This window comes from Pempheris klunzingeri, chromosome 12, assembly GCF_042242105.1.
Source record: "Pempheris klunzingeri isolate RE-2024b chromosome 12, fPemKlu1.hap1, whole genome shotgun sequence".
NCBI lineage: Eukaryota > Metazoa > Chordata > Actinopteri > Acropomatiformes > Pempheridae > Pempheris > Pempheris klunzingeri.
Window position 1 is genome coordinate 5,888,707 of NC_092023.1, and position 27,997 is coordinate 5,916,703.

General features: G+C 42.3%; 1 protein-coding gene across 1 annotated transcript; it reads left to right on the forward strand.

The window, feature by feature from the left end:
- Positions 1-27,992, forward strand: spock2 (SPARC (osteonectin), cwcv and kazal like domains proteoglycan 2). Its single transcript, XM_070840929.1, has 10 exons — positions 1-293; positions 13,363-13,408; positions 20,870-20,984; positions 21,370-21,475; positions 22,995-23,103; positions 23,319-23,453; positions 24,011-24,229; positions 24,739-24,801; positions 26,287-26,418; positions 26,921-27,992. The coding sequence occupies exons 1-10, from the start codon at positions 105-107 to the stop codon at positions 27,064-27,066; spliced, it is 1,260 nt and encodes a 419-aa protein (XP_070697030.1). The 5' UTR covers positions 1-104; the 3' UTR covers positions 27,067-27,992.
- Positions 27,993-27,997: the final 5 nt, after the last annotated feature.

Genomic DNA, 27,997 nt, shown 5'->3' on the forward strand with positions numbered 1-27,997 from the left:
TATAGGCTAATCAGTTGGTAGTTTCAATCCATCCTCAGCATCCTCCCCCTCCCAGAAGAGGAGAGCCGACAGCCGGTGTGTGCGAGGTGTTTTTGTCCGCTACCATGGTGGAAATTACGGATATCGTGTGCCTTCTCGTCCCGCTGGTGATGCTGGCGGGGTCTACCTTCCAGACCGACGTGAAGAGCGTCAAAGAGGCGGAAAAAACGGGGAATTTCATGGAAGACGAGCAGTGGCTGTCCACCATTTCACAGTACAGCCGCAAGATCAAACACTGGAATCGCTTCAGAGACGTAAGTCCGCCGTGTTGATTGAGAGATGCGCGATAATGCGGTAGAAGATGCGCTGATGGGGGAAATACGCACGGACATTTAGGAACAATAATAATAGTAATCACACACTTTCTTAGCCTCTTAATACACAGAAACTTGGTGCTGTTGCTGGGAGAGAGCCCACACTGTAGAAACAAACACACACTTTAGAATGAATGTTTCAAAATCAGAAGATATCCAAAAATAATCACCGTACGGTCTATATGTGGGTGACCAAAACACAGCCCGTATGAAGGGCACATATGAGGGAATAAAAAGAAAGAAATGGGAAATATATGTGGGGTTGTGTTTACAGGAAGGAGAGTTTGCTTGCTTTTTTTTTTTAAAACAATTACTTAAAATGCTATATTATGTGAGAACTGGATAGTCTGGGCTAAAGGCAAAGGTGAACAGTTGTCCTAATGCCAAACAGTTTTACTTTTCTGACTTCCTCCCCATAATTCAGGATGCCTGAAGTGATATTAAAGCGGAGAAGCTTCCATGAGAGGAGAGAAGCTTTTACCAGGATTGCTATTTTAAAATAAAACTACCATATATAGGTTACTACTCTTCCCACCTTTAGTGTAAGGGCCCTCCGTTAATTATAAGCAATTAATGCTTCAGTCCCACCTGCACAGCAGGAGCTGTATGGACATATTCCATCATTCTGTCCTTAATATGGGTTATCTCAGCTGTGTTTCCAGATTGTCCCTTGAGATTTCACAAACAAGAGAATTAAGCAATTAGAGCAGAGGGGCAGTGATTGATTGATGTTCATATTCACCCACTGAACAGACTGAACTGGGTTGCAGGGACTGATTAAAGCCTGCAGGGTATGCACGGTGATATATCGCTGTGACTGTGAATGTATGGATGCAGCTTTGCCTCCAGCTCTGTGAAACGATTACTAATGATCCCAGCAGGATTTGGACAATAGTGCAGTTGGATTATGTTCCATACAACTCCTGTTAATTGGGTTTTAATTGACCCAGGGTGGTTCCTAGCACGTGATAGGTATCATTGTTGGATATGAAATGTGAGCAGTTGGCTTCAGCTTGAACAATGTATGAGAACAATGCCATATCTTCTCAGGAGGAGAAGGGGAGCCTCTCTAAATAATAACCACCGTAGAGAGCATTCATGGGCCTCCTTAAATCACGGGTTACGGACGTCCCTGAAGAAAAGGTGAACATGTATGAAAATTGGCAGCCGTCCCTTCTGGGGACAGGTTGCTTTGACTATGATTACTTAAAGAGAATGTTCTCTGGAAGTAATGAAATGAAATTGTGGGCATGGAAAGCTTAAATCAGAATTATTGTGGGATTATAACCCAGTGGATGCTGCTCTATATTTGCACAGCTTTGAGCCAAAATGTTAGTTAGAGCAGCAATCTTACTCTGAACTCAACACATCCTGACAAACCCTGCTTCCAAGAGAGAATAAAGACACAAGCACACCGAATATGTGGAGCATCTCAAGATATAAACGGTTCAGGGATAGTGGGATCATCTTCTTAACATTCTTTACGGGGTTGCCACCCAGTATAAAGATGTCACTTGCTCTATTTTCCCTTTTTCCTCAATTTAACATCAAAGATGCTGCGTAGCACCAACAGTTCCCCCCTGCTGTTCCACAGTGTATCTCTTTAATGATCATTATTCCCAGAGGTGATTGTTTTAATGCGTGAGTGTGTATGTGTGGATTTTGTTTGGGCTGTTGCGTCTCTGCATGTTTGTGCATTTTTGCGAGTGCGTTAAAGAGCAGGGTTGGTGGTGTCTCTTGTGATGGTGGTGCTGACAGGAGAAACATCAGAGAAGTGAACCACTGAACCTCCCAGGGGAATCGCCAATAGACGCCGCTTTGATTTCAGCTTGCTGCCGTAGCAACAGCAGTCTCTGTGTTATGGCGCTGAAATGGAGCATGTACCACTGAGGGTTTGATGACTCTATCCCCTCGCCAGTCCTGCTCCAGGGTGGAGGAATAAGTGGAAACATCCTTTATTAGGATTTTTTTCCACATCATTAAAGCTGCAGACTTCAACTGAAGCACAACCAACAAGCATTTTCTTGATTCTTAATGAGAGCTGCTGAATATTGATTATAAGGAACATTTAACTGCTGTTGCTTCATGTGGATTATTGACCCAAAAAGAAAAATAAATAGAAAATAAGCAGTTGGGAATTATTTGGTTGATGTATAACGCAGTGCCAATGGTTGCCAATAGGTATTCAAATTACACAGATTGATGTAGACTTGCACAATCCTCTGAGAGCTAAATGTTGAATATTAATCCAACACTGGAAAGCAATAATCGGAGCGGCACAACATGAAAGACAAGCTCTTTCATTCTCCCTTTTGCATGTATTCAATCACGCACTGATGCACTCCGAACCCTCACACACATAAACACAAACAATACATAAGCAGCAGAATGTACCCGTTAAATATTTAATGTCTATTCTCTACAAAAATCTCTCTGAAAAAATGTAAAAGCAGAATCAGGATAAGAGGCTCTTTCACCTCCAATAAAAATAGCTCCCACACTTCAATTCAATCTATTTTTCAGGAAGACAAAGCGATTTAGATTTAACAGTTACAGTCAACAAATAATAGCATTGGATACCTTCAATCCTTTAATCTGACAGGTGCACTCAACATTTCATTCCACTAATGCACCAAATCCGGGAGAAAAAGGAAAAGGGAACAGGGGAGGCAGTCATGGTAACTGAGCACACAGTTGTTATTTTAACCCAAAGTCTGACATTCTTGGTGTTATTTGCCCAGTTCTTATTAGTCACTTTTAGTTGAAATGAAAATGGGTAAAACATGGAATTGTTTATTCATCATTACAGATTTCTAACTGGAGTTTGCAACCAACCAGAAAGTTCTTATTAATAATGAATCAAACAGCTCTATAATGGATGAGTGTAAAATGGAAGCATACTGTAACTAAAAAAACAAAACAAATTGCAAATAAGATAATAAAAATACATCTTGTTCCTAATGTTTTCATTTGTATGTTAAGCACCATCTTTTAAGAACTTGACTCTGGATGAAATTCGTTCAGCACACAGAAAGTCAGAGACTCAATTATAGGGACAATTAGATGTCAGCTGGGATCATCTCACCAGTCAAGGCACTGTCTATTTTCATTTCAGTATGAAATTAAATGGCTGGAGACTTCTGCATTTTATGCATAGTTGATCCAATTTGGTATGTCTTCTAAAGGCAAATCAACAGTAAATTCAATTTTTTGCTCAACTTCCCTTGTAAAAATGATACTGTTCATGGAGTCGCCAAGCCATGAAATTGGTCTGATGTTTTATTCCTGTTGATTTAAGATGAACTCTTATATGTGCCTAAAAATGGATGATGAGGAAGACGCAGCGATGCAGTTTCACCCTGATAGAGGCTGTTATTATCCACGCATGCCAGTCTGAACATTGCAGAAATCATGTGATTGTTGTTTAACATTTCCCTTGTTTTCTCTGCCTCTCACCCTACACTGTCTGAGCCTGGTAAATCCTTATCTTAGAAACGCATACCTCTAAGTCGGGCAGCGCAGGACCACCCGGTACCAATCCTGCTTGCACCTGTTACACATTCACTTCATTTTTAACAAACAGAGAACAGTCCGTGCCAGGGCAGAAACATCCCAAAAAGATCCCTCGTCGATGCCAGTGGATTAAATGTGCAGAATGGAGGAAACGCTTGCGGCAGGTTCTGGCAGGAACATTTGACGGGAGGTTTGCCTTAGATACTTGTACTGGCCTGCCTGGTTTTAGTCTCTTGTGCTCTTCGGCTGGCTGCAGTCCAGCAGAATTTTAACACTGTGATTATGGGTGCTCCCGTCAGTGCTCTTTTTTTTATCATTTCACCATAGTGCACAAAGCATAATTGTAGGTAATGGCATCTGTAAGACTGGAGCCAAATACTCCATTAAAAACTATCCACATGAGCAGTAAATTATCATCACTAGCTCTGCGCTCAGTTTGGCGTTCCTATCGCACAGCTGCTCGACTACCCCGTGCTCTCTGATGTTAGAATAGACTGCTACTGATGCATTACTGTTATGAATGATGATAGCAGCTTATCAGAAATCCATTAGTCTATCTAGTCATGCTTCATTCTGGCACGAGTCGTTCCTTATCACGCTCAAGATCCTCCATGAGGCCGAAAACGTCCAAAGCTCTGTTGGAGGTGCGGATGGAACTCATCTTGATCACCTCCAGCAGTTTTGAGAGAGATGGTGCGGTTGTTCGGGGGTTTGGACGGACTACTGGTGCTCTGTGGGGTGTCTTGGCTGGCTACCAGAGGCCTAGGTGGGCTGTAATTGAGTAGAAGAAAAAAAAAGAAGAGAAGCTGCCTTTTATCGGGCCCTGCTTGCTCGGCTACAGCTGCTTCCCACTGCAGTACAGTAGCCACAGCTGAAGGGCACAGGTGCTGCAGAGAGACAGGGAGAGGATTTTCTATCTAGTTAAGAAAGGTGATGAAAATCAAATTTCTTAGCGGCTGCAGTTGTATGCAAAATTGAATAACGTATCTTCATCCAGAACTCTCCGTACAGTTGCAGAAAAAGAGCACCGGTTCTTTAAAGCATCCTTTTGTACAACAGTTCTTCTCTACAGATAGTAGAAATCCTTGCATGCAAGCAGTTGCATTTCAGCATTTCACATGCATGACTTCTCGGAGTGACCTGCTTCTGTGTTGGCTCCACCTGGGAGTCGGTATGCCAAATAGGTTGTTTGCTGCTGAAAACACCCGACATCCAGGAATCTGCCTGTAATTAGCTCTTTGTGGGATACTTTCAGTTCCTCCATCTAGTTAGGAAAAAAAAACCCTGTATATCCAGTAAATAGCCCAGTTACCAACAACAGCAAAAGCATCAAAATAGTGTTTGTGTGTGATCGTATTTGTTTATTGAGTAGAAAATGCACAAAGTCGCTTACATTATCATGAAACTGTAAGTGCCTTCAGAGATTCTGTGAGGCAGGTCCAATAAATCACACCTTTTTTTTCTTTTAAAACTAACAATAACTCTAAGTGTCACTGGCTGTCCCTACAGCAAATGCCACCCAAGTGTTATTACCTTTGGGCCGGAGCCAGACTGAGTTACAGCCAGTGTAGACTCGGCTGCAGTGGGTCCAGCAGCTGAGACAAGAGGAAAAAGGATGAGAAGAAGTTAGAAGTAATTGAAAATAACAGCACAAATCTGGATGTTTTAGCACCAGAGAGTGAGAAAGTGAAAAACACGCACAGACATACAGATACATGCACACAGTGTTTGGAAGGGAGATGCTTGTTTTGAAAGGAGCTGGTAACCATGGACAGAACTAACTCAAGACTTGAAGGATTTCATTTATTGTGCAATCACAGCTTAGCAACTGTCATGTTTTAGATTTCTCCACATGCTGAAGCCGTGTGCATGGTGACAGCTAAACTCCATCAATGGGGGAGTTTGGATGCAAAAGTGTAATAACTGGATTAAATGGTGAAATGGTGTTTGTCTGCTCTAACATGAAGCTGCTACCGTTAGCATGTCAGGTTAACCAGCTTACCGAGCAGACCAACCCAGCACCCCTTCCACGGCCAGAGGCATTTCATACCACATTATTTTGTCGGGTTAAAGATTACTGGGGGAAAAAAAACTGGATGCTGCTATACTGGGAACTGCCCATTGTTGCGATGGCCCCAATAGTTACTTCCCATGAACAAAAGCCAATTGCTGTTAAGGCCTAAAGCTCCGAAAATACTAGATGTAGGCTACAAGGTAAGGCCACATTGCTGTTGGTGGTGGTTAAAGGTCAGGGGTTAGTGTTTAGGGGTTGAGGTTGGGCTTTCAGTCCAGTGGGACATTTTTTTGGACTATCAGGGTCTTAGAATAATGAGCCATTAGAACAATGGCCCAAACAACATGGCCCTTCTATATCGGCGTGTAGGTTTTCGTTGGCTGCTTTGTCCTGACCCTTAATTGGATTTGAGGAAGTTTACACTCCAAAAACCTCAGATAAGCTTGTTATCCGAGCTAGAATTACGTTTGCTAAGCAGCCCCCAACCTAAAACCCTTTAATCTCGTAACATTAAAAGTGAGACATACTGTAAATCTGTAAATATGAGCAATAAATATAAATCTCTGCTAGACTGACTGGCTAGCTACAGCTGATAAAATCTGCCGGCTGGAGATGAGAAGCCTGCTTTTGTCTGCGCTGCCTGAAATCAAGGAGCCACTTTTTCAAAAATCTCAATGAATTTTGACGGTTAATCATTGTGTCATCTTTAAACTGCATATGTCCCATGACAGACGGGAGAGACTGACAGATAGCAACCGCAGGCAAACTAAAGGGGTGTTCAGTGTCATTGTACTTCAGATTTAGATAATCAAATAAGTTTTTGTTGTTGTTGGTGGTGTTGCTTTTCAAAAATATCAGCAATGAGCAATTAGCAAATAGCAATTAGCAGTTGATGACTGAATTTGTTAGGCACCAGAAATTACGGCCAGACGGCCACAAGTCGGGCCAGTTTTCAGTCCACTGTTGCTACTGATCTGGTTGTGACTTTCTCATTCGATTACACAGCTTTAGACTCCCCCGTCTCCAATCATTGTCTGATTCTTATCCTTCTTGCAGCCCCTACCAAGGCAACTTCATTGATTTTCCATTGTTGTACGTCTGTTTTTCAGTCGAGCTCGGTGTTTTCAGTGAAGTGTGAAGGGTCTCGCTGTTTGTACCAGATTCTCTTGTGAGTTGCAGACTGTTTTCTTATTCCCCACAGGGCTCTGAGAGGCACGAGGTCTGATTTTATTTATAGATAGTGAGTACAGGGTTGGCATGAGTGCACAGAGACTTTGTTGCTAAGTGTGATTTTTTTATAGCTGTTTCTGTGTGTGTGTGTGTGTGTGTGTGTGTCTGATGTGTGTGCATGTTGTGCGTATTGCAAATGATAAGGACGAAGCAAGAAAGTTTAAGAACTCATTATTGCTATGCATCAAAATTTCTGTCAAATTCTGTCCTTTCCTAAATTTTCCCGTACAAATGAATATATACCCAGTTAAATGGAAAAAAGCAATTCATCATTTACATAATTGAGTGCAATTTTCAGGGTTTTTGTTTGACCTTTTATCCATCCTTTGCTGTCACAGGCTGTCAGTCATCTCTACTTTAGTGTGAAGAGTGCTATTATTGTGTATAATGCACAACATTTATAGTGTTGAACCACTCAGTGTAGACATTAAAGATACCTTTTGTTCAGCACCATCAAGAGATTTCCCATGTATGAACCAGTAAGGAGAAAAGCAACGAAGACAACATGCCTATTCAACTGTCAAAGTATGTTTTAAGATAGAAATCTATGTGCAAACTGAAGCATAAGAAATATGTAAATTATTCATTGTAAATTAGACTTTCAGCACAGTCAACGCTCAAGGTTGTAATTGGTTTTTTATGTGCAACCTGCAGCATCTATTGTATCGCACACATAATCTGCATTTCAGAGTGCACGGCTTGCATTTTACACATGATCTTAGTCATGTTTGGACCCGAATTTGACCACTGTTGTTGAGACTCTAACTGTCTAGTATTTTCTACTTGTATCTTCTGGTTTAATGTCTCCCTGTTGTGAAATATAATGGAAAAACCACAGGCACCACATCTGTGCTTCTCAAGATACCCCATGTACCTGAAGACTTCCTCAACAAATGCAAATAAGGGATTTTCTGCCATTTTAACTTTTATTTGTTTAATCCTTTATTTACACAGGTAGTTTCATTAAGATCAAGATCCCTTTTTCAAGAGAGTGAACGAAAATAAATGTAATACAGTATGAGCTCAGAGAAACACAACTGTTCAGAGGAACATAAAAATCAAAGCTTATGATGAATCAAATATAGCACACCAGTGCTTATATGTGCAGTTACTTATGGGAAATGTAGTTTACAGTTGTTGAACTACATCAGAGGTTCTGCAGAAACAATATGGAATGTGGAAATACATATCAGACTCCATCTATAGAATAAAGCATGTACATCAAAGCTTACGTTTGAACTCACAAGATGTAGAGAGTCTAATGTTTGCATCCAAGAGAAAGTGAACATCTGCAAATTTGCAAAATCATCTGCAAAAGCTTAACACAAAATGTTTCTGTGGGCCAATCGCTGATCTGTATTGAACTATGATAAAAGTCGTTATTGTGCTTTCCATAATAATGTTAATATGAAAAAATTGCTATGTAAACCTCTAAATCTGTACTGTCAACGCAAAACTTCTTAAAATTAGTTTGCTTATTTTCTGATTCCTTCTCAAAGACAATGTTTTATTTCCATCTTAACTACAAAGACCAGAATGCTTTGCTGCGCTGGCTGGACGTTATTTTCTAGCAGCTTTTTTTTTCTAATATTAACGGAATAAAAGTCTTACCTCAAGGACAGTTTTGGCAGTACCTGCCTCTGCCTTCTTGATAATTTGCATGTTTAATACCCTAAAAAATGTAGATACTTGAGAGTTGCTAAGATTCTGCAAAATGAATTTTTTCAAAATGACTGACAGCCTCTCTTAGTTTTTCAGCCTAACAAATAAACATCTCATGAATGCCACAATCACACAAAAACAGCTGTCACAAACTCATAGCTACTGCTCACCCGGCTCAGCCTTTGGTCTGGTCTTTGGTTCTCAGTGTGCTTCGTGCTGGTAACTCATGGCAGCCTGTCGCTGAGCCATGATCACTTTCTCTGCTGTTCTTGTTGCTGTTCTAGTTCACTAGCTTTAGCTCTGTGGAAGACTGTGGTCGTGTGCAATGGGTGCATCCATGGCAGGTAGGCAAGTATGTAGGTGGACAGGCAAGTGGACAGGTCCAGTCATTTTGTTCGATCAGGATGAAATGATTGGATGTGTTTATCACAGTCCCGTGACAACCACAGACTCTGGATTTATTATTTTTTTGGTCAGGCTGTTATGAGAATTTCAGATAATATAACAAAAAGTGCCTCTAAAATAAGTCCCTGCCTTTAACAGCACTTCATTTGGAGAAGAAATTGGAATTAGAGGAAAGAAAAGCATAATAATTTTGAGTAATACAAATGTGTTTTTTATTCTTCTCTCCGAGTCATTTCATCGCTTAAGATTTATCTTGCGACTCCCAATGGGAAGCGCAGTTCTACATTATTGCTTCGTCTCCAGATCCACAGATCTGTTTCCAAAAAGTACTGACCCCCGCTTCACCTTTTACTCACCCAGTCCTCCCAGCTATCTCACATATACCCGTGCTCTTGACTCTATCCTGTAAGGGAGGCAGAACAGACTCTCAGCGTTTGATGCTCTGCCTCTGCTCTGCAGTCTTTAAGCCTCGGCTCAGAGCCTCGTGAGCATGCAGAAATACAGGAATCAGCGGGCTTGCTTCTCGTGCCCTGCAGGCTGCAGCCCAGCGTGCATGAAGATAAGACAACATATAGGATGAGAATATTGTTGAGGGCGTTTTGTTTCATCTCAGGCGTGTCTCGTGATCTCTAAACCAAAGCTGAGAGGCTGTGAACAGCAACTGAGGGAATCTTTGTATGAATCTCTAGGTGGGAGGAAATGATACAATACTGTATGTTAAAGACATCCTCAAGGCAACGCAGTCATTTTTATCCCTCATCTTTATGCCATCACATTTTTGGGGGCATATTTTGTACAACAATACTCGACAGAGTTCGTTTCAGTAGTGTTTGCAAGGTTTTCGTTGAGGTAAAATAAAACAGAGCATGATTTTGTCTTGTAAAGATGCATTCTTTTAAAGAAAGAGGTGCCCTTTTTTCAATACTGAACCTAGTACGAGTCTGTTTTCGCTATTCTCATTGTACATGCTCAGCCTCTCTCTCTGCACCCTCCTCCCTCAGTGACCCTCGTCTTTGAAGGCGTTCATGTTATTTGCTTAAGAACCTTTCACTGTCAACAGAACTGGCTGGGAAGAGGATGAAAAAGCCCCTTAATGCAGTCTAGAGGGAGATGACAGTAAGGAGGACCTTTGGTGGAGAGGGGCACTCACACGTCTGCTTGGTTTCGTAGCATTACAGAGGAGCGCTGGCTTCCTTTAACCACGGCCATGATCGCTCCATAACCACAACCAAGTGGTTGTTATTGTCACCATGACAACAAAGGTCCTCTAACCTTAACAAAGTAGCCATTTTAACCCAAACCATTACATTTTCCTAACCAAGTAGTTATTTTTTAACTCACACCATGATTTTCCTCACCCTAACCAAGTGTTTTTTTTTTATTACACGCTCACCTACCGTTTTCATCAAGAAACAGATGCACAGAAATAAAATGTTTGCATCACTTTAAACTGCTTCTCCCCACAATGAAGCAGTACAGACAATGGATGGATGGATTAAACTGGCTGCGACTGGCACACATTTACAGACAGGGACCTCCTGCGATGCTTCGATGTATTTACTTCGCAGCAGCTCTGACGCTTTCTCACCTCACGCTCGGTAAACACGGTCATATATGAAAACTGGAGATTGGGGTCCGTGTGGGCTGAAGTTGGTTATTGCATAAATTCTGTGAGCCCTTAGTAATTATTTGATGCAGAGCGCGGTTCCGTGTTGGCCTGATGAATCCACTGAAGGCATGATATTAACATTAATTGCGAGAAAAAGGTCAAGTATAAACCTTCATCCGGGAGATGAGCTCGCTTCAGATCTTCACATCAGAGTGTTATTAGTGTCCTTTGTTAGTGATGATGCTCCACTGTCACCATGAACAAACCCCTCATGATAACCACAGTGTTAATCTAACAGCTGACATTTACCTAGAAACACCTGTCAGTCACACACACACACGTCCTGTCAGACACATGCAACCCACATCCACTTTCCCGTTTGTTCTTCTTTTTCAACCCGACAAGCACAGTATCTGTCTTTTTCACTCTTTTTTAGTGACACCTTCCAGTTCCCCTTGAGCTGAAGCCAATTTTACAGTGGACAGTCTCATCGGGTAGTGATCCTAACACCGCAGGTATGAGGGATTGGGATCTGCCAGTCAGTGTTGTGGCACTCGGCAGCAGGGTGGACAGTCGGCCATGTTTGATGTAGAGGGTAAGCTTCCCCGCTCTGTTTAACAAGAGATCTTTCTGATGTTATCAGGAAGATCACAGAGCTCCAGGATACAGCTGAGTGTTTTCAACTCCCAGCTTGCTTCCTCTAATCACTTCTGTGTAAAAACCGACAGCTTTTTCTTCAGAATTTCGGTCCATGAGTCATATTTTCGAGTGATATAACTTCTCTGCTGTGTGCCAAACTTGTCACCGTGCGCTGCGTCTCATGCTCACTTTCTTTGTACACTCAGGAGAATTTATTTTCCCTGAATACATTTTCTGCAGCCTCTCTTTTATGAAATCATTGATTTCCAGTCCTGTCAGCGCAGCAGGACACTTTCCTCATCGGTCTTGGCTGGAACACAAATACAGAAAAGCTGCTAAATAATGCAGGAGCTGAAGCATCAATAAAGGAGACATGGGAGGCGTCAGATTAATGGCCAGGTCGTAAACTGTTTGAGGTCTTACCCTGCTGAAGTGTGACTCCATCAAGCCCAACAAGGTTAAACAACATGGCCGGCAATCACTCATGAAGCTCAAATGGAGTGTTGAGTTAAAAATCCACACACAAGCCAGTTTACTGGAAGTGATTTTTCTGTCATTGAGCAGCGGAAATGAGCTCGGAGCTCGGCAGCGAGTAGAGCGTGAGCAGAGCAGGAGCAGCGTCATTCGGTACATTTCAGAGCTCGGGTGGAGTGGAGTTCTTGCCAGTAAATATTTACCTCTGTGAGATAAAACTGTGAGGGTCGAAGAGGAAGGTCACAGCATTGGTGAAGGCTGCTCATTTCAGGTGTTGTGTCAGGATTTATCGCCTGGCGGAGAGCTGTTTGGCACACACTTCCAGTACAGTAAATGATTACGGTGATGAGTAAATCATCGCTTAGGAGAGTTGGGGGGCGGTGATGGTAAATGTCTTGAAATTACTCATGTTTATTATTTCAGCAATGTGTTCAAAAAAGCTTCACGTCTGTCCTGTGGGATTCCCTTATATTTGAAGAATATACAATCATGACTGTATAATTTGCTACATTTGTTTAATATTAAAGGCTCTGATGACATATTTTTCTCAGTCAGCCTGTAACAATGAGCGATAGGCTCCTGCATGAACTTGCTATTTTCCCAGAGATTTTGGCAATTATGTTTTTTTTTCTTTGTTTTTCATGCTGGTTTTGATTGAGCAGGGTTGGGAAAAGGGTAACGTCACGTACTTTTGTATTTTGGTGGCATTGTCTGCTGTTGTTGCCAGGCCACTGACCATCAAATGTGACCCATAAAGTCCTGATGACAGAAGGACCTTTTCTAACTCTGATTGTTGCTTATCGAATTGTGAGGGGCTTTAAAATGAACATGGGCCCTTACAAGTGTCATTGAATGCAGCTTAATACCCTGTATCTAAAATGACATTTTTCTTCTTCACTAACGTTGGCTCTTTTCTCCCTTTTTGCTGTCATCTCACCAGGAGGTAGAGGTCAGTTCTCTTCAGTTTTTCTATAGCACTCATCCAGCTGCCTTTTTACAATGTCGTTTTCATTCATGACTCAGTCCCTTGTCTTTTTGTGTGCCTTTATCTCCGCTTCTCCATACATCTCCTTCAGCTTGCCCATTTTAATTAGAACGATTAATGTTCTAATTAAGTGGGGAAAAAAAGAGAGAGAGTGCTGAAAAGGCAGCTCACCCCCGGCGCCATACGTCTCACATATAAGCATTTGTTGGTCATATTTTCATACCGATGCACAGCCACAGTTTGTATCCATCTGTCTCTGGTGTGACTCACTCGGCTAATTATAATGCTGTAAGACTAATGTACACATTATGATCAGTGAGCAACGATAGTATAAACTACCTCACCTCTCTGTAACGATGAGAGAGAGAGAGAGATGTTGTGCTATCAACACTGTGCACTCAGACCTGCCGCGTGAATTACGTGGCTCCTCGTTTTCTGCTGCTGCTAATAAATGAATGTTTTCTTCATGTTTCTGCAGGATGATTATGTGCGTACCTGGGATGAAAATCAAGGCTCTAATGACAGTAAGTCTCACAACATCTGATCTCTCTCTCATTGTGTTGTATTTTCAGTACCTGGATGCCGTTTAACATAAAAACGTTTGCTCATTTAATATAGTCTCATGTACTATATGTGGTATTACTGCATATTTGTGCCATTTTTGTGCACAAAAAGATTTTTGTTTGCTAAAATTATAGCATTTTTTTCTAACTGATAACAATTTCTATATACAGAATATACAGTAAAACAATCCTGATTATAAAACAACAAGGATTATTTTTTGTTATTAGTTTATTCATTCATTTTGTCTAATGTCTTTTTGGAAAAAAAGACTTTTTCTTAGTCTTTTTGAGAAAGTTTCCCTGAGATATTATTAGTCTAAGAGTAAGACGGTCCTCCTCCTTGATGCTTTTTCCCCCGTCAAAGATGGAGTACTTCCATTTAAGCATAATATAAATCCACAGTTGTGTAGCTTGTTGGAATACATTTTAAGTGCAGTTACTCACACTCTCTCCTGCCGGGCAGTTTTCAGCAAAACATGTTAAATAGACATTAAGAAACTCTCTAGCTTAGCAGCATTAAGGCTACAAACCTATAATGCACTCTCTTAATACTCAGCCTCTAACGCAGGGAGCAACACAACAGCAGCACACACTCCATTCAAAGACACAACCCCAGTGTAAAATATGGATCCTGAAGATATCACAATATTAAAGCAACTAGAGGGAACTTTTATTTGGACATTTTTGGACAAAAGTGTTTCCTGGAGTCGTAAAGATATCTCTCAGGCTTGCTTTGCTTCAGAAATGCAGTTGTGTGGGAAAATGTAAAGACAGGCTTTTAATCCTTTCATCTGATTTTGCTGGGAATCGAACCTGAAGGTCTTATTGTGTTATGTAGGTCTAGCTCATGTAGAAGGATCAGTATTACACTGAGGCTGTTTCATAACCATAACTCCCGTTGAAGGTCATGCCAAATAGTGAGCACAAAAGCTTATGCTTCTCCATCACACCCCTTTATAATTAAGTTATTTATGTGCTTGCAAAAAATCTTTTCCTGCTCTCCAAATGTCTCATTATGTGCTCAGGATTGAAGCGCAAACACAAATTCAAATGATTTATTGAAACTGAACGTCGTTAACCTGTGCCGTAGCATGAGGACATAATTTGTGGCCTGTATTTGAACTGTGAAGCTTCCCAGACGATGGTTCATTGTATTAGACAGCGTTGCGTATGTTCCCTGTTTGTTTTCTGGGGTCTGCTGCTCGCTGTCCACGCTTGTAGTGGCTCCTCAGCGAAAAGGTTGAAAGATGTTGCGTTTTGTTTTATCTGCTCGAGTGGGTCTGATCCGTCTCCCCCAGGAGATGCTAAACATTGGCTCGACTTCAACCCATCACCACTTCGTTCTGCCTCCTCCTTTCAACCTTTCCCTGCCGCCCGCCAGCAGGAGCCGTGCATGTACAGCCGTCCTCATTGTCTGAGGTCTCCTCCTCGACTCCTGCTGCGACTCCAGCCTTAATCGAGCCTCTGCAATATGAAGTCATGACAGAGTCGTGTCCTCAACCATTGTCGCTTGATTTGCAGCTTAAATGAAGTCAGCTGAATGGTAGAGTCCATTAGCGCAATTTCCAAGAGCTTAATGATGGACTAATTATGGTTTCCAATGAAAGGGCAGAGAGAGAAGTAAAAGCACAAGAAGAGAGAGAGACAGGGGTGGCGGCTAATATGCCGTGATTTAGTGTAAAGTGACTGACATCAACATTATTCCTGCCAACTCCGGGGCAGTTTGGTGATGAGAAAATTGTGGACTCAGTGGAGGAAGCAAGTTGAGCAGTATAGGAGTGCATGATGGGATGAAAATGAAAGAATGAAAAGTGAAAAGTCTTTGTGCTTTGTTCATCTGTAAAGAGGAAATGTTTTGTTCTCTGGGACGAATACAAAGAGGAGGCCATTAGCCTGCAAAATAACACGCGCAAAAACACGATACTCTTAACCTAATGAGCTGTTTAATGCCTCGTGTGTTGATCTACATCTGAAGGGCTGCATTTATATATTTACATTTAAAACTAAATGTGCACTCAGCCGATAGCATTGTTCCTGAAAGTCTTGACAGACTCTGCTATGAAATAAAACCGAACTTTGCTGCAGAACTGACAGACCATATTGTCTGCCTCTTTCAGCCACCCGCTGTTCCACATTTTTCTTACGTTTCATTCACAAAGCGATGCCGTATTTCTCTCCTTTTGTGACCATTGTTGAGGATGCCGTCGTTTTGTTTGATAAACTTCTTTTGGAATTGTCTCTGAGAAAAGCGGCTCAGCGTTCCCCGCAGAAAGGCAGATTAAAACATAGTGTGAAATAATACAACATGCAAGATTTATTAAAAACACCAGCTTGAGATCTGCTGACTGTCAAGGCCACAGTACATGATTACATTTCTTTCATAATCAGCAAACTGCTCAGTGTCCCGTTGCTCTGTATGAAAGCATCTGCACACATTATGTTTCTTCACACATTTATTCAGGTTTTTCTTTTTATTTGACACTTGAAAGGTTTACAGGAATGGGAGGTTTTGACACATCTGACTCAGCTAAAGGAAACACATTATACTCATATTCAGGTCCACTCTTGTATTTGAGCCTCCTAGAATATAGAATAGAATATATGTACATGTTGTTATGTTTAAAAAGCATGTAAGGAAAGAGAATGGCCTTTTCTCACATTTTGAGGGTCTCTGGAGACGCTGGCACAGTATCCTACCAATTACATCTATATTAAACAACCCTGCGTCATGTGATTCATGCCCAGTGCCAACAATAAGTGCTCATGCAGGAGGTAGTGTGCCTTCTTTATTATTGATGATGACCACTCTGCATACCCTTACCCTAGCCATACCTTAACCCTGTTTTTTTCCGCAGTATCCACCCTTTCCACCATTGCTGCCATGCATAATATTGCAGAATTTAAAACACAGCGGAATTGATTGATACAATTTTTGCATGATCATTCAATATCGACGTTCCTGTATGGCAGTAGAGTTGAAGTAATACACCTAGCTGGCATAGATCAACTTCACAAGTGGCATCTCAGTACTGTAGGCGTTCAACTGTGTGCGCTCAGCTTTTATGAAACTTTAGCAAAGCTTTATATGTTTGCCTTAGGTTGTCAGATGACATGTACTTCACGACTTTCATTTCACACAGCGTAAAGCCCTTCATCTATCTGTTTCCCTTTCTCTCGTTGTGACAGCGAGCGTGCTATCTTCCTTCATTGATCTGCCTTCTTTTATGAGTGGCCTAATGAAGCAAAGGAGCGAAAAGAGTAGATGTGTCCTTCCGAGACATCGCTAAATCAGTGTGATGTCTTTACTTCCAAGCTTGGATGAGCCTGCAGGCCTCATTTCCCAGCCAGGCAGCCCAGGCCGTTGCACCGCCGTGCAGCAGAAGACAGCGCTTTTGAAGTGTCAACACCCCTAACGCACAGGCAGCCAACAACAGACCGGAGTGGAAATTTGCATTCAGACACCATAGTGGCTGACTCCACTTCAGCCAACACGGTGCTGAGTAGAGGTCAGGGTAATTTGCAGTCGATTTCTACAGTCAATTCATCAATCAGGCTACTGATTGAATCACCTCACTCTTAAGACAGCAAACACTGCAGGAGAACGATGGTAATTTGGACTTGTAAGTACAAACAAGTGTATATACGCACACACAGACTTACACAAACACACCAACACTCAAGTGTTTGTGTACAGCACTCACAGAAGACCTGATCCTTTTATATAGACACTTTCGAGTGCACCTTGGTTTTCCAGAGGCTAATCTCAGCCACAGAGGCCAGGTGAATGGTGAATGGACACTTTCTGGCAAATCAATGGTATCTGATCAATTGCAGACACAAAGGAGATAGGGAAACATGCTGAGTCCTCACTCCATAGGGTCTAGAGTTTGATACCTCTTGAGGCTATTGATAGATTAGGGCTTGGGTGGTTCATACACACACACACACACACACCTTGTTGAAGTTTTGAGCTGGATGTCTGCCCACCCGCTCAAAACTTAATGTCAAGACGATCGAGTAACTCGATTTTTTTCTTTGTTGGAAAAATAGTGGCGTCTTTAGGACCTCTCCATCTCTTTTAACAAACGTTTACTTCACTGAATCCACCAAATCAGACTCTCAGCGGCTACAATCCTTCAGAGACCGCTGCAGCCCTTCTCTCCGTCACATCCTACAAATTACAGATTTGCCCAGTATCACTCCTTCATACTCTCCTAAACCACCTGGAGCTGCTTCTATCAATGTCGAGGGATCAGTATGCTACTCTGAGTCCAGAGAGGAGACCCTCCCAACCCCCAAATGTATTTAAAACTAATCTTTTTAAGATATGCTTCACATCACTTCATTGCTACTGAATCTGCTTTATTCAACATTCTCTTATAACGCTACAAAATAAGTTTTAGCCAATTGTAGCTTGAATTTTGGTTATTTCCCCTGTATTAATTTTCTAGTTACACAATCATTCAGTGGAAATAGGAATGCGCATTGAGATTTAAAGCTGCTGTAATAAATGTTTTTATGTACATACATAATTTTGGGTGCTGGTTGAGAACATAGATACTAATGCCACGTCTGTATGCTAAGTGTAAAGCAAAAGCCACTTGTGATTACGTTTTCCTAACATAAAGACGAAAAGCAGGGGAAAAAAACACCTTCCAGCATTTCTAAATATTACTAATTAACACTTTCCATCTTATTTGTTTTTTTTTGTGTACAAAATTACAAGTGGCCTTCTGGCTCTAGCTTCATATTTAGCTGTATTGATTTATTCATCTAACTTTCCAACGAGACAGTTATAATGTTAATAATTAATCAAATGCCTATAGGTAATTTGAAAGGTTTCTTTTGTAGTCACAAACCCACAGAGCATTGCCCTCAGCCTCTGCAGTTCCCCTCAGCTCCACTGAGGTTCTGAGCACCTTTGGCACTGTTTAGGTAACTTTACTGTTTTGCTTCAGTCTCATCCATCTCATTGTTGTTACCTGCTCTGCACCAAACAGCAGACAAAGTTAGCACCTAGCCGGCAAATATAGCAGAACATAGCATTTATCAGCCAGGCATTTTTCTCAGAAACATGGTGGTGACCAAAACAGAGCTAAAAGGGAAGTGAATATTGGATTTACAGTCATTAGGTGGACGGACACATGACTCCAGATGAATGCTTTGGCATCATAGGTGACGATAAGTCGGTGTTGTTTTTTCACCCTGTTGCACTGCCCAGTGCCCGTAAGTAGCAAACAAAAAATTAAGAGTTTAGACCTTTATTCTAATTTTCTTGGCTTGTTCATTATTTTTTTGCCACTGTGGGAATTCGCCACCGTGGATTTTTTGCATTAACTGAACCAACAATCAGAGACATGCCAGAGACACGACTGGCTTCCCAGCTACCTAGAGAACAAGATATGACTGATGATGTTAGAGACTGAGTGTGTAAATAGTAGATAAGAGGGTTGATGATGAGGATGTGGCCTGAGCTCTGCTTCCGTTATCCTCAGTCTGCAGGGATAAACCTCATGCAAATCTGGATTGGATTAGACTGAAGCACAGGGAGCCTAATTAGGAGAGGTTTACTGCTGCAGGCATTAGTTTAATACCAAAGGAGAGACTTTGGAAAAGTAAAAATGGAAGTAGGTGGGTGCATCAGGGGTTGAACAGAGAAGGAGTGCACGAGATGAAGAAAATAATAAATAGGCAGACAGTGAAAATGTCTGATACGAGGAGACAAAGGGATGTGAAAAGATGGAAGAGAGGTGGATTGATGGACATGATTGCTCAACGGGGGTCTCAGAATCAGAGAGGGGGAGTTCTCAGAAACACCAGATTGAGCTGCAAATCACAGTCAACCCAGAAATGATTCCCGGACCACGGAGAGCCTGTTGCTATGGAAACGTCATCATCGCAGGCACCGCTTTAATCCGTGGAAGCTTGTTAAGTTAACATGAGGCTCAGGCAGCCACCTTATGCTTCTGTACTCACAACACAAAGCTGTGCCAGTATTGTAGCCGCTCGCTTGCGACACGATTTATTTACAAATGTTTTGCTATTAGAAGGCAGGATTATCTTCTCCCTGTTTGTATGCTGCTTCTTTTCTCTCTTTCTTTCGCTTAAGTATTGGTTAAGTCTTCAATGGATGGATAGCAAAATGCATAGTTTTGCGTACTTACATCCCCAACTAATGTGCTGTGCTACTGTACTGTGCGTTAGTGCCTTAATATCCTTGTCCTCCTCAATGTTAGGAATCACAGTATGGAAAGGGTTTATTTAGCTGCTGCACTGTGATTTTGCTGATGCACTGGTGTGAATTAGACGGAGACGGACGGAAACATCAAACCTGCAATGAAAAGAAAAGGCAGGCAGCGACTAAAGAGGAGAGAGCTGACAAAGAAAGAAAGACTGACAGAGACAGGCAGAAAGAAAAGCCTGGAGATGTCGGTGATACCGTACACTGAGATACTCTACACAATCAATGCAACTGGGACATGGGGCAGCCAGAGAATAAGGCTCCACTGTTGACAGTCTAAACGGATAAGGAGTCTGCATCTGGGCATTAATGCCTCCGAGTCTCACTGCTTCTCAGTCAGAGCAGTCAGTCAGTCAGTTATACAACCTGCTCAGCCATGACAGGGGGGTGTATTGTTTTGGATTTGCTTCTCAAATCAGATATCTGTCGATTCGCTTCAATAATCCTGTGATGTAGGCAGCTTTAATGTATTCAGCCAGCAGAGAGGACAAGAGAGGAGATCCTAAGCCTGCTTGCTAAATTATAATGGTGCCAAAAACAGGATACAGTAAGAACATAGGATGAAAGCAAGCACCTTTGTGAATAAGCTGTATTCTGGTCTACTGTACTGATGGATAGTGTAGGTGAATAAAGGCTGGGGGATATGAAGAGAATACAGTGTGACATCCAGGTCAGGCTCCAGGCAGCCTGCTAGGAACAGACAGCTGTGACATATGAGTGTGTGTGGGGTGCTGACACACGGTCCAGCATTAGCTGCTAGCAGAGGGTGTGATGGATGGGGCAGAGTGAGCTTCAGCTTCAGCCTAGATTGCCACAAGTATTTGTCTTAGCTGGTCACCTAAAGTGTTTTAAAAATAAATGTACACAAACTCAAAACAAGCCGGGCTACATCAGAAACAAACTAATGTGCTTCGCCCTGTTTAGGAAGGTTAGTTTTTATATTCAGAGCACAAAATGCCTCAAGATGCATATTTGTTACATCGCAAGACCAACAGTTCTGCACTGCTTCAACGATTTAGACTGACTCTCAGGTGATGCTCAGCAAATAGAGGTGAGAGATTTGGGATTTGAGAACCGGGAGTGAAAAGAAGGATGGCAGCAGAGACAAACAGAGAAAAATATAGAAATTGAAGGAGTGAGGACACTACAGCATACATCTCATTTTCTATGTTTTTTCCCAGATGTAGACACCACCAAGGACCCCTGTCAAAAGGTTAAGTGCAGCCGACACAAAGTGTGTATCGCCCAGGGCTACCAGAGAGCTGTGTGCATCAACCGCAAGAAACTTGAACACAGGTGAGCGTGTGTAGCCCATGGGCAAAAACTGACTAACTCCCAAAACGCGCACACACACACACACACACACAGTAAATAATGTTCTCTATTAATGCATACCAACATGAGGTCAGCAGAGCCAAGTGTACAGCCAGTGGTTTGTGCTGGTCTGGGATGAGTTTCCCTGCCGTCCACAGCGGTAATAATAAAGCTTGTTTGTGCAGGAGTACAGTACGAGTGCCTGCTGTTTAATGATAAGCTAATACATTCAGACAACATGGAGGAGGGATGTTTGGCTTCATGTTCAGGTTGGTGCTGCTGTGTCTGTGCTCTGAATTAGCACAGCAATCGCTGTCTCAGCTGGACCGAGAGAGGCTGAAATGTTTGTGTGTTCTTTGTCCTGCAGACTGAAGCAGCCTGCTCTCAGGTCTCCCGATGGAAACTGTCAGCCCTGTCCCATCTCCTCCACAGGGCCTGTGTGCGGATCAGACGGACACAATTATGCCTCTAAGGTACACTGAAGCAACCACACACCCATAGGACAGGATGACATGATCCTGTAATTTTATTAACTTTACAAAATTCTGTGGTCCAATTTAAGTTTTCAAGCAAATTGTAATCACAAATTAGGGAGAGTTTTGTCTGATATTAAGCACAACAATACATTTAGCTGATTTTACATACATTTGCAATACTGTAATACAACACTCACTTGCAAGTTTATTACAAACACCAACACAGTGTAATACAAAAGTCCTGCAATGAATCCTCCCTTCGTGAGGGTTAGAATATTCTGTTTTTCTTGAAACTGTTGAGGAGAGGTGTTGATTCAACTTTATGGTCATCTTGACAGTGCAATTTGTGGGGCTGTTCTGAATCATACTGTAAGGTGTTATGATCAATGAGGGTAGAGCAAATGATAGAAGCTTGTCAGTGTTACACACTATAATTGCAGCTCTGTTACATTAGACTGCATTAGTTTTACCATAACACTACCTAATAAACTTTGATAGCGTATATCGATAGTTTGTATTAATGTTGTGATATTGATTTCCGCCATGTTGCCCAGTCTTATAAACATACCCGCCTCATATTATCTATTCCTACAGTCTTTAAAAAGACAAATTACTGTCACACATCAATGTGTCTTCTTTTGTTTTCAGCTGAGAATCTCTGATGGTACACTACCTGCAAACAACAGACAAAGTTAGGGAGTAGCTGCTAAACATAGTGGTGTATTTACCAACTAAAGACCCAGATATGTCCCTCAGGAGTTGGAGGAGACCAAAAACAGAGCTAGAAGGAGAGAGAATATCTGACCTACATTCGGCCTGCGGTCAGACTAACTCAGAATAAATGTCTTCATCGTCCTCTGGATGCTCAACTAACATGCTCAATTTAACTTTAGCAGGTGTTAATATGTTGACATTGTGTTTATAGCGTGTTTTTGCTTCCCCTCAATTAGCCACAGAACAATAAATGCAGATTCAAGTTACCATGTTAATGTGGGTCTAATCAGTGTAATGAAAAGAAAAGACCTATTACCGATGCAGGTTTTAATAAGTGGCACGTGTTTAACTACATTCATTCACAGCTTTGACTTAGTGTTACATGCTAAGTGCTAACTAAACGAACAATGCATTGTGGGGTAAATACCGGCACACACCTTGCACATTCAGAGAGGAGAAGCTGTGAAGAGACTCTCGGGGGAAAAACTGAGACAAAGAGCAATGATATATGGCCTCAGAAGGACCAATTGGTGGCTTGTGGTGGCAGAATCCCATGTGCTTATTGATTTATGCTTTGTCTTTTGGATCACTATTCCTGACCTTGTGTGCAAGTAGAGGTTGAAAAGCACATTCAGGAGCAAGTCTCAGATTTGAATTAAGGCGTACAGTCGGTCACCTCATGAATATTTGATCTGTGTTGCGGCAATAACTCATTTCACTTCACCTTTGTGTCCCCTTGTTGACGTCGACTATGTGTGTGTGTGTGTGTGTTAATGCATGTATTTGTGTGCTTTTGTTGCAGTGCAAGCTGGAGCAGCAGGCGTGTCTTACCGGAAAGGATCTTACCCAAAAGTGTTCAGGTCTTTGTCCTTGTCCTACTGCTGCCCCTACATCCAAGGAGAGCAAACATGGTAAGAGCAAGCACACAGCAACTATGACAAAAATATATCCGCATGTATTTAATATGAATTCACTGGTAATCACTGCAATACAAGTCCATCTTTTCTTTTTATCCTGTATTGCTGTCTGTTTCTCACACACACGTACACACAATAAGTGCATCATCATAACAACATGAGTATTTGCTACCGATACAACATTCTTCCTCTCCCTCTGGCCTCCACAGAGAGCTGCACTGGACAGGATCTGGCTGATCTCGGGGAACGTCTGAGGGACTGGTTCCAGCTACTGCAGACCAACGCCAAGCAGAACAACAATAGCAAGCCCGGGGCCAGAGCTGCTGCAGCCAGCACCACATCAGGTTAGAGCTACTATTTAATGAATCCCGACTGCATTAAGAGGGAGTTATAATACTTCGGTTCAAGTCAAGTCAGATTATATGTTATGCGGTTGGAAAATAAAATTTAGCTTTGTCGTTCTGCTGGTGCTGTTTCCACTGTCATTGTTTTATGCACCTCTGGATTGATAGATCTTGCAGCCGACTGCTGGATATCAAACATGTTTCTTTGGTAGATGGATCAACATAATGTTGCATCACTACAGGAGCATGCTGCACCTCAAAGCAGCAGGAAGTGAGCCTCAGGATCTGGTCAGTGCTTGATAAGCACCAAGTCTTAACCAGGCTGTAAAATCTGCAGTGGGACACTCTTGTGATAGGTAGATAATGATAAGATCAATGCTGTCTTCATTTAAGAAAACATTTTTGCTGAAACTGGTAACACGATTAAGAAAATTATAGATTGGATTTGCTTTGGAAACACTGGGTATTTCTGAGCACACTGGCATGTTTTCATTTTCCATTTGTGCAGCTGTCTCCTGATATAAATGAATGTTGTTTGTCTGCTTTTGTGTTTGCAGTGCTGGACAGGAGCCTGGTGGCCAGCTGTAAGGACTCCATAGGCTGGATGTTTTCCAAGCTGGACACCAATAGCGACCTGTACCTGGACCAGGCTGAGCTGGCTGCCATCAACCTGGACAAGTATGAGGTCTGCATCCGGCCCTTCTTCAACTCCTGTGACTCCTACAGGGACGGCAAAGTCTCCACTGCAGAGTGGTGCCTCTGCTTCTGGAGAGAGAGTGAGTATTCTGGCGAGGATTGTGTGTGTGTGTGTCCGCGGGCGTGCACACATTCACATGCCAGTGTGCTGACATTGCCCCTTGGTGCATGCATTCAAACTTGAAGGCTCCCAGTTGCCCTCAGGTGTCGCCACCTCTGTGTTGTGTGCTGGTCCGTCACTATTTGTCTTCCTACTCATCCTCCTATGCCCCTATGGGGTGAAACGGTCACCGCAAGGAGCTAAAAACATTTCTGCTGCTTGTTGACAGCCTGGTTCTCCCAAAGCTCTCAGACATTGCGCCTGTCAGGCAACCAGCCAAGCAGAATCTAGCTCTGATTCCTAAGCTCATTCCTTTCTTTGTTTGGGAAGGTAGTACATAGTGATTGATTTAAAGTTGGGGGAGGCCGTTAGAAAACATGAATTACACTCTCAGGAGAATTCAGTAGTAGTTCTTCTACTGTATTTTTAGAATCAGTTGAGTTTGTCCTTTTATTCTCTCTTGTAAAAATGATTCTCTGTTCTTTTAAGAGCCACCCTGCCTGGCCGAACTCGAGAGGTTCCAAGTACTAGATGGCGGCAAGAGAAAGTTTGGTAGGTATCTTCTCATAAGAGCATTTCAACTAAATTTGAACTGTCTTTCCTGGTCGCGGGGCTTCATCACGAAGAAGACGAGCAGGAGGCGGGTATCTTGTGGATTAGAACTTGATACTGACAGACGGCAAAGGAAAGTAGTCATCATTGTGTGCCTTACATGTATGTGTGAGCGGGTGAATATGTGAACGAGTGTGTGCACGCACGTGCACACTGCAGATTTTGGCTGGATGACTGGACTCTGAGTCAGGACTCTCCAAGGACACAGAGTGGCGAGCAGAGGGCGGTCTGCCAGCCCGACACTCAAATGTTCCCTTGAAAGACTGGACGGACAGTTCTGTTCTGCCCTGTCTCATTTGCATTACACTTACATTTATTTTCCATTTCTACATTATTATAAAAGTAGCCTCTGGCCTATTTAAAGGAGACATATTATGCTCATGTTATTACAATATGTTATATATGCTATGTATGCTATATATCATATGTATATTATATGAAATTATTTATATGCCGTGATGTTCAAAAAACTCATTATTTTTAATCATACTGTCCATACTGCTCTTCTCACCCTCTTTCTGAACGCTCCATTTTAGCTCCTGTCTCTTTAAGGTCTCCCTCCCATCAGTCGCCCATCAGTTCTGCCATCTCCGAAGGAGAAACACATTAGCCGAACAACAAGCCAAGTTCAACAGGCTAACCTGCCACATAAACAGCAATGAACACAGCAAAACTTATAGTTTCCAAGTCTGAAGTGGGGTCACAGACAGCCAGGATTGATCCATCCTCGATCTTGTACCTCATTAAGAAGGCAGTCGCGAGTAAAATAATATTATACACAAGTTCACAAGTCTAAAGTTCATCCAAAATGACGTAAATCACTTCCACAGATGGTGGGAGGACATCAAGAATGTTGTCTGGGCGTTTGCAATCAACAACAGCACAAATTGCATGCTTTCCTTGCATCATCAACATTTTATTACCACAGCTAATATAAGCCACATAGCAATGAGAGACAGCGTGGTGATTTTGGTTTTTCAGTAGGTGGGACATTTCACATCATATGTCCTCTTTAGCATCATGATGCTGATGTGTGAAGACAGGGTGTATCATATCATATTCATGCAGTGGTTTGGAAATTGAAAACTCTCCAGTCTTATGTCCTCCCTTATCCCACAATGATTAGCTAGCCAACCCGCACACACACACACACACACACACACCCCTACACCACCCGAATAGGCTGCAAAATGCTGACCTAATATCTATCCACCCCTATGTTACGCTGTGAACATATTTGTATTCATGGAATATGGAATTGACTGTCACATATTCTGCATGGATCATTTTCTCACTTGGTCTCAGTGCCATGTGTGTATCCGTGTTTGCCGTCATGGGGTTTGGAGAAATCATGTGGGTTGTAGGGTAAGGTCGCTTTACCGTGCCCGATTCTTATTTGTATGAGTTTTCGTGTGTGAACGCCAGGTCGATTCATCCCTAGCTGTGACGAGGACGGCTACTACAGGAAGCTGCAGTGTGACAGGGGAGAGTGCTGGTGTGTTGACCAAAACGGAGGAGAAGTCGCCGGATCTAGGATTCGTGGCAAGCCAGATTGTGGTAAGTCTCTTAGGTTTCAGCTGTCAATGACTGGCCCACTTCTCCGCAGCACCCCCACTCGCATTCTGCACAAGGCTTCCTTTATGTTAAAGGACTGAGGCCCACTGCAACGTAACTCACTGCAGGGACCAGTGCCACATTCATGGGTCCGGAGTCATTTGCATTCTAAAGCGTCGCTTGTCGCTGTGAGAAAAGTCTTTCAAGATAAATGAGGGCTGGTTGGTCTGAACCTGTTCCTGATAAGAATGGGTCCCCTGGCAAGGTTTAGAAATAGCTATTAAAATCTAGACAAAGTCAAACATATGCCCTTTTTTTTTGCCATTGCCGTCAATGTTTTTAAATTGATTTCAGCATTACTCATTGGTACAAAAAGGACTCCATCAAAGTGGAGTGGAAGACATGCTGAACAGAATCTATTACAATATATAAGATGGCCACAGTGGATAATTGAATCTCCCGGCATCCCCCCTGACCTGCTTGTCTTTCCTCCATCTCTCTACAGATGATGAAATAGCGTATTCAGGTGATTTTGGCAGTGGGGTTGGATGGGAGGACGAGGAAGAGAAAGAAGCCGAGGAGACTGCAGAGGAGGCTGAAGAGGAAGAGGGAGAGGTGGGAGAAGTGGATGATGGGGGCTATATCTGGTAAATGCCCAATGTGTTATCCAACCTCTCTCTACAAGACCTTGGTCTTGATGGTCCCAAACACACACACAAACACACACACACACACACACACACACACAAACACAAACACAAACACACAAACACACACACATCCTGCAAAGAGATGGACGTGGTGAAGCTCTCACACTCAGAACAACACTGGCTTATGAAAAAGTGAGGGAGAGGGTTGCACGGGTTGGAAGAGGGAAGATGCATATGTTATGGGAGTATTGTTACAGGATGTTCTTAAAATGGGCAGGGCAAGGGGATATATCACTATTAAGACATTATGGGTTTGGAGTCAAGAATTTTGTCCTCCATACTTGTGAATCTTTGTTCTTTTCTGTTGTATGTCCTTTGAACCATCTTTGAGCAGTTTTTAGCTGATGCATAATGGAGACTTTAAGCAGTTACAGGTGCTTGTCATGTCCTTGCATAAAAAAAAAAATGGAGAAAGATTAGGTGCATTTCAATGTTCCAAATTGGCCTCTTTGATCCTGTCTTTCTGCAGATTAACAGCACTTAGGTAACCGCTTATGGTTTCAGGCAGGAAAGAGGCGATAAAGAGAGGAAGCCATATTTTAGAGTATTGAAAAGCACCCTTTGACTTTACCGTTTTCATGTCATATGCTTCGGCTCCTGTGTGACAGTAGTGCTCTGTCTCATTCATGACTTACTAAGAAAAAAAAAAAGGTTTCTCACGCATCACTCTTTAGCTTGTATATAATGTGTGTATCAGAAGACAGATTGTCACCTATTAGTCCCATTATCAATGCCTTGAAAGACTAGCAGAATATACTGCTTAGTTGACAAGTGTACATCGTATCATAATGTGGATCAATTATTGTGTTTAATAAAAAAAAACTAAAATAAAATAAACTGGTCTTCGTGGCCCCACTGGCCACCGTACCTCT

Bases quoted from the DNA above. Each gene is read 5' to 3' on its own strand.
- spock2 (XM_070840929.1), top strand. From the start codon at position 105: ATGGTGGAAATTACGGATATCGTGTGCCTTCTCGTCCCGCTGGTGATG. The intron at 21,476-22,994 runs GTACACTGAAGC...CTTTTGTTGCAG, and splicing joins GACACAATTATGCCTCTAAG to TGCAAGCTGGAGCAGCAGGC. The intron at 23,104-23,318 runs GTAAGAGCAAGC...TGGCCTCCACAG, and splicing joins ATCCAAGGAGAGCAAACATG to AGAGCTGCACTGGACAGGAT.